The 15873-nt window shown below is 36.8% G+C and overlaps 2 protein-coding genes across 2 annotated transcripts in view; one reads left to right on the forward strand and one right to left on the reverse strand.

Annotated features, from left to right (window-relative positions):
• The window catches only part of LOC126973332 (serine hydrolase-like protein), a 275685-nt gene that overhangs the window by 46890 nt on the left and 212922 nt on the right, over positions 1 to 15873 (forward strand). The gene's annotated exons all lie outside the window — the stretch shown is intronic.
• Positions 3347 to 15394, reverse strand: LOC126973331 (serine hydrolase-like protein 2). Its single transcript, XM_050820553.1, has 7 exons — positions 15117 to 15394; positions 12717 to 12833; positions 11966 to 12118; positions 9929 to 10031; positions 8375 to 8462; positions 6153 to 6250; positions 3347 to 4283 (listed from the first exon to the last, which is right to left on the reverse strand). Exons 1-7 carry the CDS (start codon positions 15169 to 15171, stop codon positions 3980 to 3982), a joined length of 918 nt encoding a protein of 305 aa, XP_050676510.1. The 5' UTR covers positions 15172 to 15394; the 3' UTR covers positions 3347 to 3979.

The raw sequence follows: 15873 nt of genomic DNA on the forward strand, positions 1-15873 counted from the left end.
GTCATAACATTAGCCTTGGCAGCACACAGACGACAATTCGACTAATAGGAGTTGGTAGGTATTTAGGTAATTTATAGAACAGGAACTCATTGTATTTTATTAACTATATTTTTAAATAAAAGAAAAATTGTAGTGAATGAAACGTATTTGATTGACAGACGACGGCAATAATCTTGTACAAAACGGAGATAGCCGCAATCCACTACGTTTTAAGCAAATATTTACTTTCAAACTTAGCCGGATTATACTTCGCCGCCATATTGTTATTACTATTTCAAACTTATGTCTTTCAATGTACGTTTCATACTAAACTAAATTTCAATTTTTTACTTAGGCAGGCCTCCTATTACGTAGTATTAGTTTTACATCCTCTTTGGTTTAATCTATTTGACTACCTATTTTGAATCGTTTTATCTGGGCTATTTCACTACATATACGAATTCCAACAGTTTTCGATAATTTCATATACTTATCCTCATTTGTCATAAGTATATACAAAAAAGTATATTTCATTACGAGTGCGGAAAGCCTGTTGCAAAAAAATGAAGCAATTTAATAGAATAATAAAAACACAATAAACTCAACTTATTTTTTGGTAAAATGGCGCCAACCGCAACAGATTTCCACTAAAGACTTATTTAATGAAGCCGTATCCAGGTGTAAACCTCAGTACAGAAGAAAAAGTTTTTAACTACAGGTTATCTCGGGCAAGACGCATAATCGAAAATGTATATGGAATCTTAGTTAGCAGATTCCGGGTATTAGAAAAGCCAATATTAACTAACATGGAAACAGTAGATGCAATCGTTTGTGCTTGTTGTGCCCGTCATAATTGGCGACGAAAGAAATCACAGTCAAACCACTGCTACTTGTGTTGATAGGGAAGATGAACAGGGAAATATTCTGCCCGGTTCATGGAGGAGCCAAATACATGCCCTACAGAGTATTGGCAATCAAGGTAGCAATCATTCAGCAGAAATAGCAAGAGAGAAAAGAGAAGTTTTAAAAAATATGTTTAATAACGAAGGAAGAGTTCCTTGGCAATTAAATAGAATACATTAACAATCCACTTTGAAAATCTACATTGAAACGGACAAATACCTACACGAGCTTCTTTTGTTGTAGTACCTATGCGTGTGTCTTTAAGTGGCTTTATAATTTTCCTTAAATGTAATTTTCGTTTAAAATAAATAATAATGTGATTTTACTTACTATGGTTTCGGGATAAGCGTTGCGATGCATATAAAAATAAAGAAATGCGCGCTTCGGCACTAGAACAACTTCGTGTAGGAATGAATATAGAAGCACTGACTATCGATGAAGTTAAATCAAAAGTATTCGAAATACGTACTACTTGGAACTCGACAAAATCGAAAAATCTACAAGATCTGGGGCTGCGGGAAGCGTTTATAAGCCAAAAGCAAAATGGTTTGATGAATATGATTCGTTTGTAAAGCCGGTTTCTATTAGGAGAAAAACCATAGTAAGTAAAATCACATTATTATTTATTTTAAACGAAAACGACCCCCACCCACAAAACCTAAGCGGGGCAAGTTATCACAAATATCTAACATGATAAATGACTTAAGGGAAATTAACGATAACACACAATACGAAGAAACAGATCTAGATCTATTTGGAAAAAGCGTCTCGGCACAAATGAAAAAAATTGACAGAGGAACAGGCAGTCATTGCCAAGGAAAAGATACAGAGTATATTGACTCAATGCATGCTCACAGATATACGAGCCAAGAATGCGTATCAAATGCAACGATCGGTTCAGCAATTGCAAAATACGCTAACTACTTATTGGAATTCTACACAAGTTCTTCCGAGCCACTCAGTACCCCAATACTCTCTGGCAACACCTACAATCTGTCCTCCTCCAGATCCCAGTCCATCGACATGCTCTTCTTCGTGTTCCCAGTATACCACTGATGTCTTATCCCCAGAAACTCCATATAATTATGTCAGTTATGACGAAAGTGTAGACAACAGTAATGCCATTCAACAAGCATTCAGTAACGCTTAAATCACATTGTCATGTTTGTTGTATTTTGTAATAATGTGTGCCTTATTATTTCAATTTTAAGTAAATAAATAAACACTTACCTTAATATACTGTTTTAATACTTGATAAATTGTTCGACAAACTTCTGGTATGAATTGTGATATAGATGGTTTAGAAACACGCTAAAAATGACTCAAGCTTCGATAACTCATTCCTGTTGCTAAGAACGATAACGTTACTTTTAATTTTATTTTCGCTGGTAATGCATCTCTCATCAGTGTGTCTTGGCGCTGAATCGAGCTCTGTATAAGCGAAAGCAACTCATCAAAGTTTTCAGCAGTAACCCGCAACGCTAACCTGTACTCAGAAGGATCTTCTAATCTTAGTTGTTTCAGCAACAAGGCAGAAGCTCCAGTTACAGGTCTATCGCTTAACCATTTTCTTATCCAAAGTCGTTTCGCTCCCTTGTTTTCTAATATATCAATCAACTCTTGTCTTAATAGTGCAGAGATGTTTTTTAAACATTTCTTTTTCAACAGCCTTTGCCGCGTATCCATTATTTTTTTAAAACGTGTGCACACCCGAAGAAAATACCCGTAAATGTATGGCCTCGTCTAAACAACAAGGGCCAGGCCAACGCTGGCTTGTCTGCAGACTGGCGCCAGCATTACTGGCTCCGTGTAAATTATGCTTTAAGTCATACCTGAGAATAAACCATAAATATGCAAAATGTTTACAAATACACATTTCATTTATTCGGACGTATAAAGTTTCCCGCGTTTATTTGCAAGGCTGCTTGACATTCGGGAAACTTCAGTATTATATTTTTTTTTTATTTATTTAGTCACACGGGATGCAAGTATATAGGCCAGGCTATCATTGTACTGACAGGGTTGTCAGTGATATGGTCAACATTTTGCATATTCTTTGTTTATTCTATAAGTTTTGCTTCAGACAAGTTTAAGAGAGTAATTATGAGACTAGTTTTTTTTGGACGCAACTCGGTTGTTAAATTGCCAATTAAAAATGGCTGACCCGCGTACTGTATCCAACTAGTTGCAATAACGCCGTTGTGCGTCGTTCTCATTTGCCACAATGCTACCATGCTACGGAAGAAAACTAATGTAATTTTCATTTCATTTGTAGTAGCACATTTTCAAATAATTTTAATGAAATATATATTTTTTCAGAAGCCTCGGTAATGTGTCGACCGTTGGCAGCACTGAGCGGGGGTGAGACGTGGGCGGGGTGTTATTTTGAACACAATGCGCTGCGGAGTAATATAATATAGAACACACCTCTTGTCTGTTGTGTATTTATCAAATAAAAGACATATTTTCATTAAAAAATATATTAACAATCACCAATATAAAAATAAACTTTCCTTACATAGTAATAAAGTAGGTTTGGTAGGTTAAATTCGATTTAGCACCGAAGTTGTTGCGAAAAGTCGGGTCTCTGAATGTATCTACGCTCGGCAACTTCAGATTGTACTGGAAACTTAGCGAGGGGTATGCAGTTCAAATCCAAGAGTTATAAATAAACAGTTTGATATTTTAAAGTGATATCCCTCACTTCTAGGATTAAATATACGAGTTTAATTCAAATCAAAATGGAGCCACAACCTGACAGTTGAACAAGACGCACCAAGATTTACGATCGATGCGTCACTCCGACGGTTGGCTCAGTTGATAAGAGCGCTCGGACGGAACCCGAGAGGCGCGTGTTCGATCCCGCATACTTCATAAATTTTGGTATAAATTAAATTTGGTTATAAATAATTTATATAATATTAAGTAATGCCTTATTTAAAAAGATGTGTGTAGGCAGCCCATTCCACTGTTAAAACTTGCGTGCAAACTCCTTCAACCAGTAGTAGCATATCACTACGTTACTGCAGACACAGTTATGGTAACATTTCACTAAATTCTTTCAAATTTGTATAACTACCCTCAAAAACTTTTTCTGCTATATCTTAGCCTTTTCGTCTAAGCCTTTCAAACCGTATAGTAAAAACTGCGACACTAAAGGCGCGACTCGCTCCGGTTCATCAAAATGTACATCATGTGAACCATCCGACCATCTCACTCTCACATTGCGATGTGGATATGAGCTCTCCTCGAGTAAGAAAGGGATAGAAAACCTCCGCTCTTTCAATCTATCAACTAGTATAGTTAGTGTCGGTGTTTTTGGGCTTGTATACAGTTTTATAACTTGCTCCTTGTTATATGGAGCCGTGACAATGGACTTCATCCGTCGGTCGTAGGAAAACCTGCAATAAATATTTAATTATATTAAGCGGTATTTTGATAAAATTAAGGCTATAATTGTTAGTGGCTCTAAGACTATCTATGTAAGTATATAAAGCACAAACTTTGTCGTACAAAAACAACTAGAACTAGGTGATAGGGGACCTATTAAAATGTCGTCAAAAATGTCCGAGCAGCGTTGTATATACATATACGAAAGGCACTGAAAATTTCGGGAATCAAGCAAGTGGCACAACATTATTATTTAAAAATGTATGTATTGATTTTCGAAGTATTCTCCGCGAAATTTGACACATTTTTCAACAAGAAGAGCAACCAATCCATTCGGAAGTTGGGGGTCTCCAAAATGGCGGTTTTGTAGGCGTCCACAGCTTCTTCAGGCGATGAAAATCTCTGACCACGCAATTTATTCTTTATTTTAGGGAAAGTATAGAAATCATTAAGGGCTTAGGTCGGGGCTGTACGGCGGATGGTCTAATAATTCTATGTTTTCTTGCTCTAAAAACTCTTTTGTTCTGTGCGCGGTGTGAGTACTCACATTGTCGTGATGGAGGATGATGCGGCGATTGCAGTTCTCTTTACGGAGTTCAGAAACGACCTGTGGCAAACAAATGCTAGCATACCATTCTGCATTAACCGTTCTTTGTCCCTCAAGAGGAATAGTCGTAACATGGCCGGTTTCGGAGACAAACGTGGCCACCATTTTTTTGCAACACTCCGTGAACGAACAATTTTTGTTGCCTTTAACTCATTTTCGAAGTCCCAAACTCGTGACTGGTTTTTTGTTTCGGGTTCGTACGCGTATATCCAGGATTCGTCACCTGATACGATGTTGTATACAGCATTTGAGGATCCTGCGTGGAATCTTTCGAGAGTTCTGACGCACCAAGTAACGCGAACCGCTTTTTGCTCTTCACAGAGCAAATGCGGTATCCATCGGTAAAAAAACTTTTTTACACCAAATTGTTCATACAAGATTATTTGTATTTGACTCATGCCAATGTCTAAAGTTGCCTGAATTTCGCGGTATGTCACATGTCGATCTTCCTTAATCAGCTTACGCACAGCATCAACGTTTTCTTTGGTGACTGCAGTTTTTGGACGACCTTAACGGGGATCATCACTGAGCTTGACACGTCCACGTTGAAATTCAGCAAACCAGAGATAAATTGTGGTTTTGGATGGGGCTTCATCACCAAATGCAGAAATCTTCCGGTCAACACACTGTTTTTGTGTTAAACCACTTCGAAAGTCATAATAAATCATCGCTCTACAATTTTCTCGAGTCAATTTCATTTTCTCAACGACTAAACAAGTTTGAAAAGACCTTGTGCCAAGACCGAGAATCTTTTTTAAATAAATAAAAATGGTATACACCTTTATAATAAAGTCCCAGCCACTGTTCAGGCATTATCTAAAAATAAATTTAAATGTTTTATTAAATAACTCTGTCGTAAATCCTACTACTTCACAGCTGAATATCGAAGTGAACGGACAGCCTGGGACTGTGAAAGGACTGTGGGAAAGGAATCAATTTTAAGAAAATAAATGCATGTTATGCCTTTTAAATAGGTCACAGTTACAATAGATTCGCTTTCCTTTTCCATCTTGCAGTATCTCCGTTAGAGATGTACTTCTCTCTCGCACGCATAGTATTTCTATACGGTAGTATATTAACCCCCTTATTTATAATAGTCCGCTAACTTTAAACAGCCGCTAAGGAGTGTTTTTTCTCATTCTGACTTAGGTAAATAGAAGAAGACAGAGTGAGAATTAGCAATGCTTTAAGTTAGCAGACTATTATGAATAAGGGGGTATTTGTCTATGCTTATAGGCGACCTTTAGCTCCCAATTAATTCGCCAAATCTTACCTGACTAAGCCGTCACCAGCAGGTATTGCCAACCGCTGTAGAGTTGCTTCAGCATTTTCCTTCTTTATACCGCGGGTGTCCATCAACCTCTGCAAAGCCTGGAAGGGTATATTTTTATGAGGGTCACGTCTAACACTTTCGTGAAACTTATAGAATTCGACAGATTTACAATTCCTACTAGCGTAAAGGAATCTCGACCACAAATTACCAGTACCTGTGCACAGGATGCCGGCTAGATTATGGCCGCAACGGCGCCTTTTTCTGCCGTGAAGCAATAATGTGTAAGCATTATTGTGTTTCGGTCTGAAGGGCATCTGAAATGACTGTGCAAATGAGACATAATATCTTATGTCTCAAGGTGAAGAGCGCAATTGTAGTGCCGCTCCGAATTGTTGGGTTTTTCAAGAATCCTGAGCGGCACTGTAATGGGCCGAACGTCCTGCTAGTCTCGTCCCTTTATTGTCATAAAAAAAGCTTTACTTTTCTTTAGCTGTTTTGTAAGCATGTTGTTTACAAAACTAGTTGTTTACTCTTTATTGTAACTACCTATTCTGTTCGTCAACATTTGAGAAAAATCCTTATCGGTATATAGAAAGACGCATTTTAGTCATCGGGTAATTCAGTAACTGACCCATAAAGTGAACATTCAGTTAAACCCCTAGAAGACTCAAGTTTGCGCGTTTACCACAAAAAAATCCCATGTGGTAAAGGTTACAATAACATAAATTAATTTCTTGCTTTCTTGATTTGCGAATATAGCGACCGCCCTCAGGGTATTAAAAAAACAGCCGAGTTACTTACGCCCATTATTCTCAGGTCTGAGGCATAAATTTTTGACTACGTGATGGGTACTTTTAAACGTTCAATGAGCAATTGCTAACTGAAGCCTCTATTGATTAGAACGTCCTAAAAATATCGCGTGTGGAAGCTCGTTCCATAGTTTGCCTTCGAAGAAGCTGGGCGTCATAAATAGAGCACGGCAATACTTCAAACCGGCCCATATTCTAGCGCTCTACAAAGCACAGGTCCAGCTTCATATGGAGTATTGCCGTCATCTCTGTTCTGGGGCACCCCAGTATCAGCTATATCAATTTGACCGCGGGCAACGCAGGCTGCTCGAAATCAGGAACCCAGTGCTCTGTGAACGGTTGGAACACTTTGCGATGCGTAGAGACATCGTGTCGTTTAGTCGAGTAGCTTCATTGTGTCTTCTACCGTATTTATCACGGAGAGTGATATAAGAGATATGAGAGATTCAGTACAATATAACAAGAGATATAGGTAGACAGTCCTTAGTAAAATACAGCGAATTAAGAACCCAAGTTCTATTGAATACCATTGAGGTAGTTAATTTGTACAAAGTACTACAAAACCCATTCCGAGCAGATTATTAGGAGCAACTTCATGACAACGTGCCTATGCCATTCACATTCATTCAATGTTTAAGATAAGATATAATAAGTTGCCAGTTGTCACTGCCAATTAAATCACCAAACATAATAACAATTATGCGTGTCTTAAAATATCTTCTTCTGAACTTGGTATAACGAGATTCCTTAAATTTACTTGTCGTGAGAGTTATTAAAACATTATTTCAATACTAGCTTACTTTACCAGTGGGGGGGGTATCCTTTGCACAGGATACCGGCGAGATTATGGGTACCACAACACTTAGATTGAGACTTAACATCTTATGTCTCAAGATGACGAGCGCAATTGAAAAGCCGCTAAAAATTGTTTTTCAAGAATCCTGAGTGGCACTACATTGTAATGGGCAGGGCGTATCAATTACCATCAGCTGAACGTCCTGCTCGTCTCGTCCCTTATTGTCATAAATAAAGCTACAATAGCAATAAAATGCGTGTTATTGCTACAAACGCTCAGCATGGACCGAGTAAGTTGACTACAGTTGGCCACAACTCATGTTACAAACTATCAAAGGATATCTTCTATATATTACGTACAGATACCCTTAAATCTTACTTGTAGGTTACCAATGCATGCTGTTGGTTATAGTTAACATTCCAGAGCTATTTTCAACTACCGTTGTTCTCCGGTCTGAGGCATAATTTTCGAATGGATGGATCAGATTTTGACGTTCAATAAGTGATTTCATATCCTATTTCAAATAAAAATATTCGTATTTGAATGAAAAAAAATTTTTTGAAACCATCGCAACGAGGTGTTATAATAATAATGAGACTATATGCTAAATTTCTTACCTCTTCTCGCTTGTATAGTTTAGAATGTCCCTTGGGCGCGTTATTGATTTCGTAATTGTCAAAGTATTTCCTGAACGAATTTTTATACCTAGAAATTCAAATCAATCATTATCATATTAAAGAATAAAAGAATATTTGATTTTAAGGAAAATATAGGATGAAAGGATTCTAAAACATGACACAGTTTCGTATAAACACGTGGGGCGACATCTATTGACGATTTCGAACACTATTCGATTACACACTTTAACACTCTCCGTGACAAATGCGGTAGAAGACACATAATGACGTGAGGTATCTACGCAACGCCATGTGATCTAGCCGTTCACAGTGCATTAGGTCCCCGACAGCTCTGCGTTGCACGCGGTCAAATGGATCGAGCTGATACAGGGATGCACCAGACCAGAGATGACAGCAATAGTCTGTTTTGCGAGAACGTCTCGCACAGCCACTTTGTAGAATCAGTTGCCGGCCACTTTTTTAATGTTACAAAACTTTAAAAGAAACAAACTCGAAATATGTAAGAATAAATTACGAAGACTAATATTCAAACAGTAACTGGACAGAGTAACGCCCCAACTCGTCAACGGTTGAATCCGAATTGTGTCGACACCAGGGAGACAGCGACTCGAGAAAGACTCGACTGGAGAGCTCCGGTCACATTCTACAATAGGTTTTAAGCGTAAAGCTCGGACGTAACGTGAAGATGAGCGACAGTGACGAGGGTTCGGTCATTATTATTTTATTGTTTGTGAAAGAGAAACGAATAATGAAAGAGAAAAAAAACAAGAAGAAATGGTTTGCTGTAATACCAAGGTCACGATATCAAGAAGGCGAATATAATCATTTATTTCCTCGACTAAGAAGTCATTAAGAAATGACTGCGCAAATTCAAAATTCTATAAACTTAACAAATTATAATATAACTAGCTGACCCGACAAACGTTGTTCTGTAGATAAAAAAAACACTATTTTATAGGAATTTACCAATAATATTTCAAAACATCAAGAATTATTTCGTTAAAAATGCTCCCTGTTGTTATAATGCAATTGTTTCACAGCGGGACTGACAAGCCGTGCGTCACTGAATTCTCTTATAGAAAAGATGTCCATACAAAACAAATATTAAAAATAAAAATAATTATGGGTCCCAATCGAAATAAAAACTATCCTATCTCTCAAGTTGGACCAAACCGCACTCCATGAAGTAATCCCCATTAAAATCCGTTCATTAGTTAAGGAGTCCATCGCGGACAAACAACGTGTCACGTAATTTATATATATTAAGATTTATGAACTCATACTGAAGCGATGCGCCACTTTCTGTGTCGCACTGAGCGTCACTGCACTGCTCGTCAAAAATTTGTCTCGGAGGCAATTCTGCCGCGACGCGCTGTGCAGTACCACTCTAATGCGACATGCACCATACATGATTGAAATAATACTTAGACACTTTATGCCGCGCAGTACAGCGCTGCGCAGCTCCGCGGTAATGCGTGCCGACCTTAAAAGCGATTGAGTAAGGTGGACAAGTTAGTTAAAAATATAACTCACCAATGGGAAAATATCTCTGGCGTTATATGGACCATTGCTACCCAAGAATCGAATTCTACCAGCAATCTGATTTTCCCCGGGTAACATAAGTTATAAGTTTTACCTGAAACAAGTGAAGTGCAATCTTAAGGTTGACCAGAATAGAATCAATCATAAAAACATCTATTTATATAATATGTAGTGTGTGAATAGAAAAGTGACAATAGAATTTAAATCGTCGCTTCAAATTTTTCGAAATATGTATGATTCCTTGTGGGGGCCTAACCAACACTGCGTCTTCCGTATACATACAGTAGATCGCCTTTTGCGGAACTCGTGTTGAGATGGGTGGAAGCAGTTGTTTAATGAGTCGCAAACCTGGGTATGTATTATCTTCTTCAAAGACTTTGGCTATTAAGCATAGTTTAGATATGGGTCTGTAGTTTAATACACCTATTTTAGAAGCTGATTTCCAAATATGAGGAAATGTACAATCAGCAAGAGATTTTCTATACCAAAGTGCGATGGGAATTTCAATAATTCAAAAAGCACAATTTTTTAAAATATGGGTCCCATATGGTCTGGTCCAGCTGATTTGGTTCGGTCAAGTTCTGTTAGTAATTGAATTATTAGATCTGTGTCTATGTGGATTTGAGAAATACAACTTGAGTGAGGGGTACAATTTAACAAGTCATTTACAATAAATAGGTGATGATGAATCAATGTCTTTTGTGGGGCGATCTATATGCTTTTACAACAAGATCCCAGAAAAGTACAAAACAAATGTTATCAAATTCAAAAAAATAGGGTATATGCATGATTTTTAAAAATTCTTAAATTTGATTTTTTACATCATATAAGTTATCAAACACATCAAATTATTTACTAAAATCAAATTAAAAAATAAATATTCATTTTCGGCAACATATTTCGTCTATTCAAACGCGCCATTTTGCGCGGGGTTTCTGTGACATCAGAGTTTTTTTTGAAGGATCTATACTGCACTAATAAATGTATGGCTGGTTTTTTCCTTCGGTTATACTGCAAAAACTGCTGTACTGACCGGAATAATTCTTGTGCCATTAGATGCAGCGTGTATCGGAGGTTTTAGTATATGAGATGATAGTGATTACTTATCTGGAACCTATATTATTTTGACTTGGAAATATCTATAAATTCGCGTTACAATTAATACAATGAGCGGGCGTGGGGTATTGCTGGGTTAGCACTCATCTTGAACCAGCAAATTTAAATAATTCTGGTGAATGTGTTAAATTTAATTACATTTTTTTATTCATAAAATAGTTGACCAAAAGCAAAAACTTACATAAAAGTATTTTCTGGTGCCAAATATACTTCGAAAAATGTACTAGATAAATTAGTTCCAAGAGACTCAACTATCCAAGCAAAGTGGTGTAAGCAGTAACCATTTAACCGCGTGTAACGCAGAGCTGCTGGAATTCATGGGGACCCAGTACTCTGTAAACGGCTAGATAGCGTGGCGTTGCGTAAGGACGTCGCTTCATTGTGTGTTCCGAACAGCTGTTTGACTGTGGCACATTCGTGTTGCGTTCAATCACAGTGCGATTTTCAAGGAACTTTCTTACAACAAAGCTGTGGAAAGAGCTTCCTTGTGCGGTGTTTCCGGGGCGATACGACATGCGTACCTTCAAGATAGCGCAACACTTTATTTAAAGGGCTGGCAACTCTTGCGATTCCTCTGGTATTGTAGGAGAATTGGGGTGTCGGAGATCACTTAACATCAGATGACCCGTACGCTCGTGTGTCCTCTCTTCCATAAAAAATTGATCGAGAATAAATAAAGTATCTGCAACAACCTGCTTAATTGATGTGGTATATATTCAAGGTACCAATTTTGAAGTGAATTTAATCAATACGTAATTTTTTATTTACTTTATAATTTTATTGTTTTCTACTTTAAAAATGTAAACTTAAAACATAGCATTAACATTGATATGGTTATCATATGATTCTTGTTGAGATCTTTAATAACAGAAAAAAATTAAGCGCAAAATTAATTATACTACTTTAACTCACCAACAAGGCAACCAAATGAGTGCCCAATAAAGATGAAACTTTCCCATCTGAAGTGGCTGACCACTCGATGTACTGCGTACACGAATTCGAAGGTGGACAGAGGTAGGCCTCGCGGGAACCAGTCAGACTTCCCATTGCCCGGGAACTCCATAGCTGCAAAATTAAAACCACCCGCATTAAGCGCACCATATAGGCAATTAGACAATGCCTATACATATAACCAGGTAATCACACTCGCACTGACACACACACTGGCTGATACCCGAGATTATTAACCGCAAGCATGGGGAGGTTAACAACTACCTAACCCAGATGATATCTGGCCCCAGATGTTATAGACAGTACCTCCACAGATTTAAACACGAGGACTCCCCAGATTGCCCAAACTGCAAAGACACAATCGAAGATGCGAATCATGTATTTTTTAAATGCTCTTGATACATAACCGCTCGGAACAGAGAAGGAGGGAGAAGACAGTAGGTACAAGCATTACACCTGATAACCTTATAAGCGGAATGTTTACTTCTGAAGTAGCCTGGGATGCAACCAGTGCATACGCTCCAGAAATACTAAAAGATTTGTGTAGGTTAGAGAGGGCAAGAAAAGCCACTGCAGTAAATTTTTAGCTTGTTTAATTGGAGATAGCAAAAGCTATATTCTCCCCCTGTGAAGAAAGACCTTGCGTAACTTGCGGTAATATAAAGGAATATAGATTTGTAGTTTATTTTATTTTTTCGTTATAAAAACTCACCAATGTAATAGTAATTCCTTGGCAACAATCTCACGAGTGGTTTAAAGGAAGCGGCTGTGTCTGCTACTCCATGAGTAAGTAGAACTGGTGGGTCATAGCAGTTGCCCCAAGCTACAACTGAAAAAAAAAATTTACAGTCTAAGGAAGAGTTACAGGTATAAGAATAAAGTATAATAACTGTTATTCTTAAAGTGATATCCTCACTTCTGGGATTAATTAAATTAAATCATTACATATAGACTGTAGTGAAGGGAATCTGTGCTGTCACAACAGATGAAAACCAGGGGTCAAGAGGTGTGTTACAGGACTTTAAGGTGGGAGGGAGAAGGCTCTTGGCTTTAAGATATCTCTTAGTTCTGGGACTTAATTTACAAATTAATATAATATTAATATTGACACACTTTTTACACAAATTATCTTGCCCCAAGTTAAGCATATATAGTCTGTGTTATGGGCTACAAGACAATGATATATTTAATACAATATACTTACTTAAACATACATATATTCATATAAACATGCATAAATACATTTAAACATCCATGACTCGGAAACAAACATCCATATTCATCATATAAATGCTTGCACCTACCGGGATTCGAACTCGGGACCTCTAGCTTAGTAGGTAGGATCGCTAACCACTCGGCTAGACAGGTCGTCATAATAGGATTATGATAAGCAGATTATCAACTGTAAAGTAAATCCTGTAGATGGAGCAACAACCTTAGAGTTGAACAAGACCGTCTGAGTGACACACCAAAATTTCAGTTGATGTGTCACTCAGACGGTTGGCTCTGTTGGTAAAGCAAAAATTTGCGTACAAATTAAATAATAAGCATTGTCTGTTCTGTGACATAATCAAAGATAACAACTCTTTATAATGTTTGTCTTGACACACATACACAGGATTTTGATTGCAGATACACAGGTTTCCTAATAATGTCTGTGAAATCCTCGCTCCTCCTAAAGGTGGACATGCAGTCCTTTGTCAATTGCTTGATGAAACATATTCTCTATTTTATGTTTTTTTATTTATTTGGAGTAAAAGTCTCAAACCGTAAGAAGCATAAAAACACATTTTGATAAATAAAACATAATAATATTATGTAAATTGTATTTAGTTTGATTAATGTGAGTGTTACATTTAAATAAAACACCTTTAAATGAATTAAATGTGCGTAATTGTAATTTAACTGTAATAAAATATAACTTTTAGTTAAAAACTAATGCGAAAACACAGTTACAATTGCATCCTTTTTTATCCCTTAAGTGTTTTATTGAAATTATTTAAGCAAGTGTGTAGGTAATGATTTCTTCTATCAGCAAGTGAATTTTAACATTCTCTGATTGGTCTGTGATGAAATATTATGCATATTCACTTACTATTGGTGCACCTGAGTACAGTATAAAGTAAGTACACATAGATTGTAGTCAGTGGTGGGTGATTATGAATGATTACTATAATCGAATTATTTTGTATTCATTTATAATCGATTATAAAATAAGTTACAAACTTTTTTTCATAATTGAATGACATTACTAATTAGTATTACTAATCCTGTTGGAATAACTAGAGATAGAGAGACTTGAAGTCCAGAGTCGCTGATGGCTGTTTGACTTAAAGACTATTAAATATTACCTTTATGGTATTTTTATATATAAATACAATTTGTACTTATTAAATTATTTAGTTGTGTATCTACTTAGGTTGGATTTATATCAATCACCCGACCAAGCATCGTGTTTGATTGATCTGATATTTGTTGACGTGCAGACACACTTACCTACTTAATCAGTAACTACTACTGTTTATAATCGAGATATCTGGAGACATTTTTATAATCAAACGATTTCATAAGTATATCTCATAATCGCCCACCGCTAATTGTAGTGTGTGGATAGGTTTACCGTCCATCCAGACATTTCCTTACTTTTAGACTCTAGTCCAGATTTTGTCTGGCTCTATTACTTGTCCAGATTATTTTGCTATTAAACGGAATATTGTAATTAAACTTCACATTAACTAAAATCTAATAAGTCTCCTCCTCCATCTCCTCTATGAGAAACGAAATCTAAGTGAGATCCGGTCCAGATGTTTAACTAAATGTCAGGTTTTTTGCCAGGACTTTTAAAATTACTATATGGTAACAGTATGTGCGGAAACTAATTTATCAATAAGCTGTACTCCACTTGGTGACAATGTTTTCCTTGACCGTAAAAACTTATATTATGCTCATTTTATAAGCACCTAATATTGTCAACACATGTACTGAAATTACAGATAAGTGTGACTGATTACAGGCAAATTTAAGAGGACTTCGACCTTTGTATATAAATAATTATCATAAGTCAAATTAACATTTTAATGTTTGAATGTAAAACTATGGTAAAAATACTTACTGCTGATCCGGCCCCAAGGCGCTTCAATAAACCATTCATTTTCTATTAAATCCATTTTCCTGGAATATATTTTTATCTAAGATTTTTGAAATATGACTACTTAATTACTTTTTATAAGGAAAATATTTACAGGATCATTTAATTAAATAAATAAGACCAATAAAGCTAAAAAAAATATACGTAGTTTTTAACGCGGCAGTTAATGTGTTTTTAATGTAAAACAAAATTAAATATATTTCAACACACAATAACAGAACATCTTTACTTGCACAATAGCAAACTGAACAACTTCTGATTTCTGAAGTTCACAATTCACATTAACTTCACACTTCACAAATCACAAGTCACAACAAATGTAAATAAAAAAAATGTCACAGGCACTCAACATTCAAACTTCAAAGTCACGTCAGCACTCAGCAAGACAGCATATTCTTTGGTCAGCACTCGCTACCACAGACTACATTAAATAACATAGTGTCATACTCTATACACTCGCTAGTCTCTCTCTCGCCTAGTTTTAGTTTTAAATCTAAATGGTCACTGGTGCGTCAGGAACGCAGATCACCGGGACTTAGAGCTCCCCACCCTCTAACAACATAAAATTAAGTACTCGTCTGCAACTTACTTCATGTCCCCAGACAATCACCCTAATCCCCTAAAGCTGTGGATTATACCACCTCCTTCTTCATTTTATCAAGTAAGGACGCCCAGAAACGCTCTCACCGATCCCCCTAACAACTCTCGTCTGACCTGGATC

The sequence above is a fragment of the Leptidea sinapis genome, chromosome 29 (genome assembly GCF_905404315.1).
Source record: "Leptidea sinapis chromosome 29, ilLepSina1.1, whole genome shotgun sequence".
NCBI classification, from domain to species: Eukaryota; Metazoa; Arthropoda; class Insecta; order Lepidoptera; family Pieridae; genus Leptidea; species Leptidea sinapis.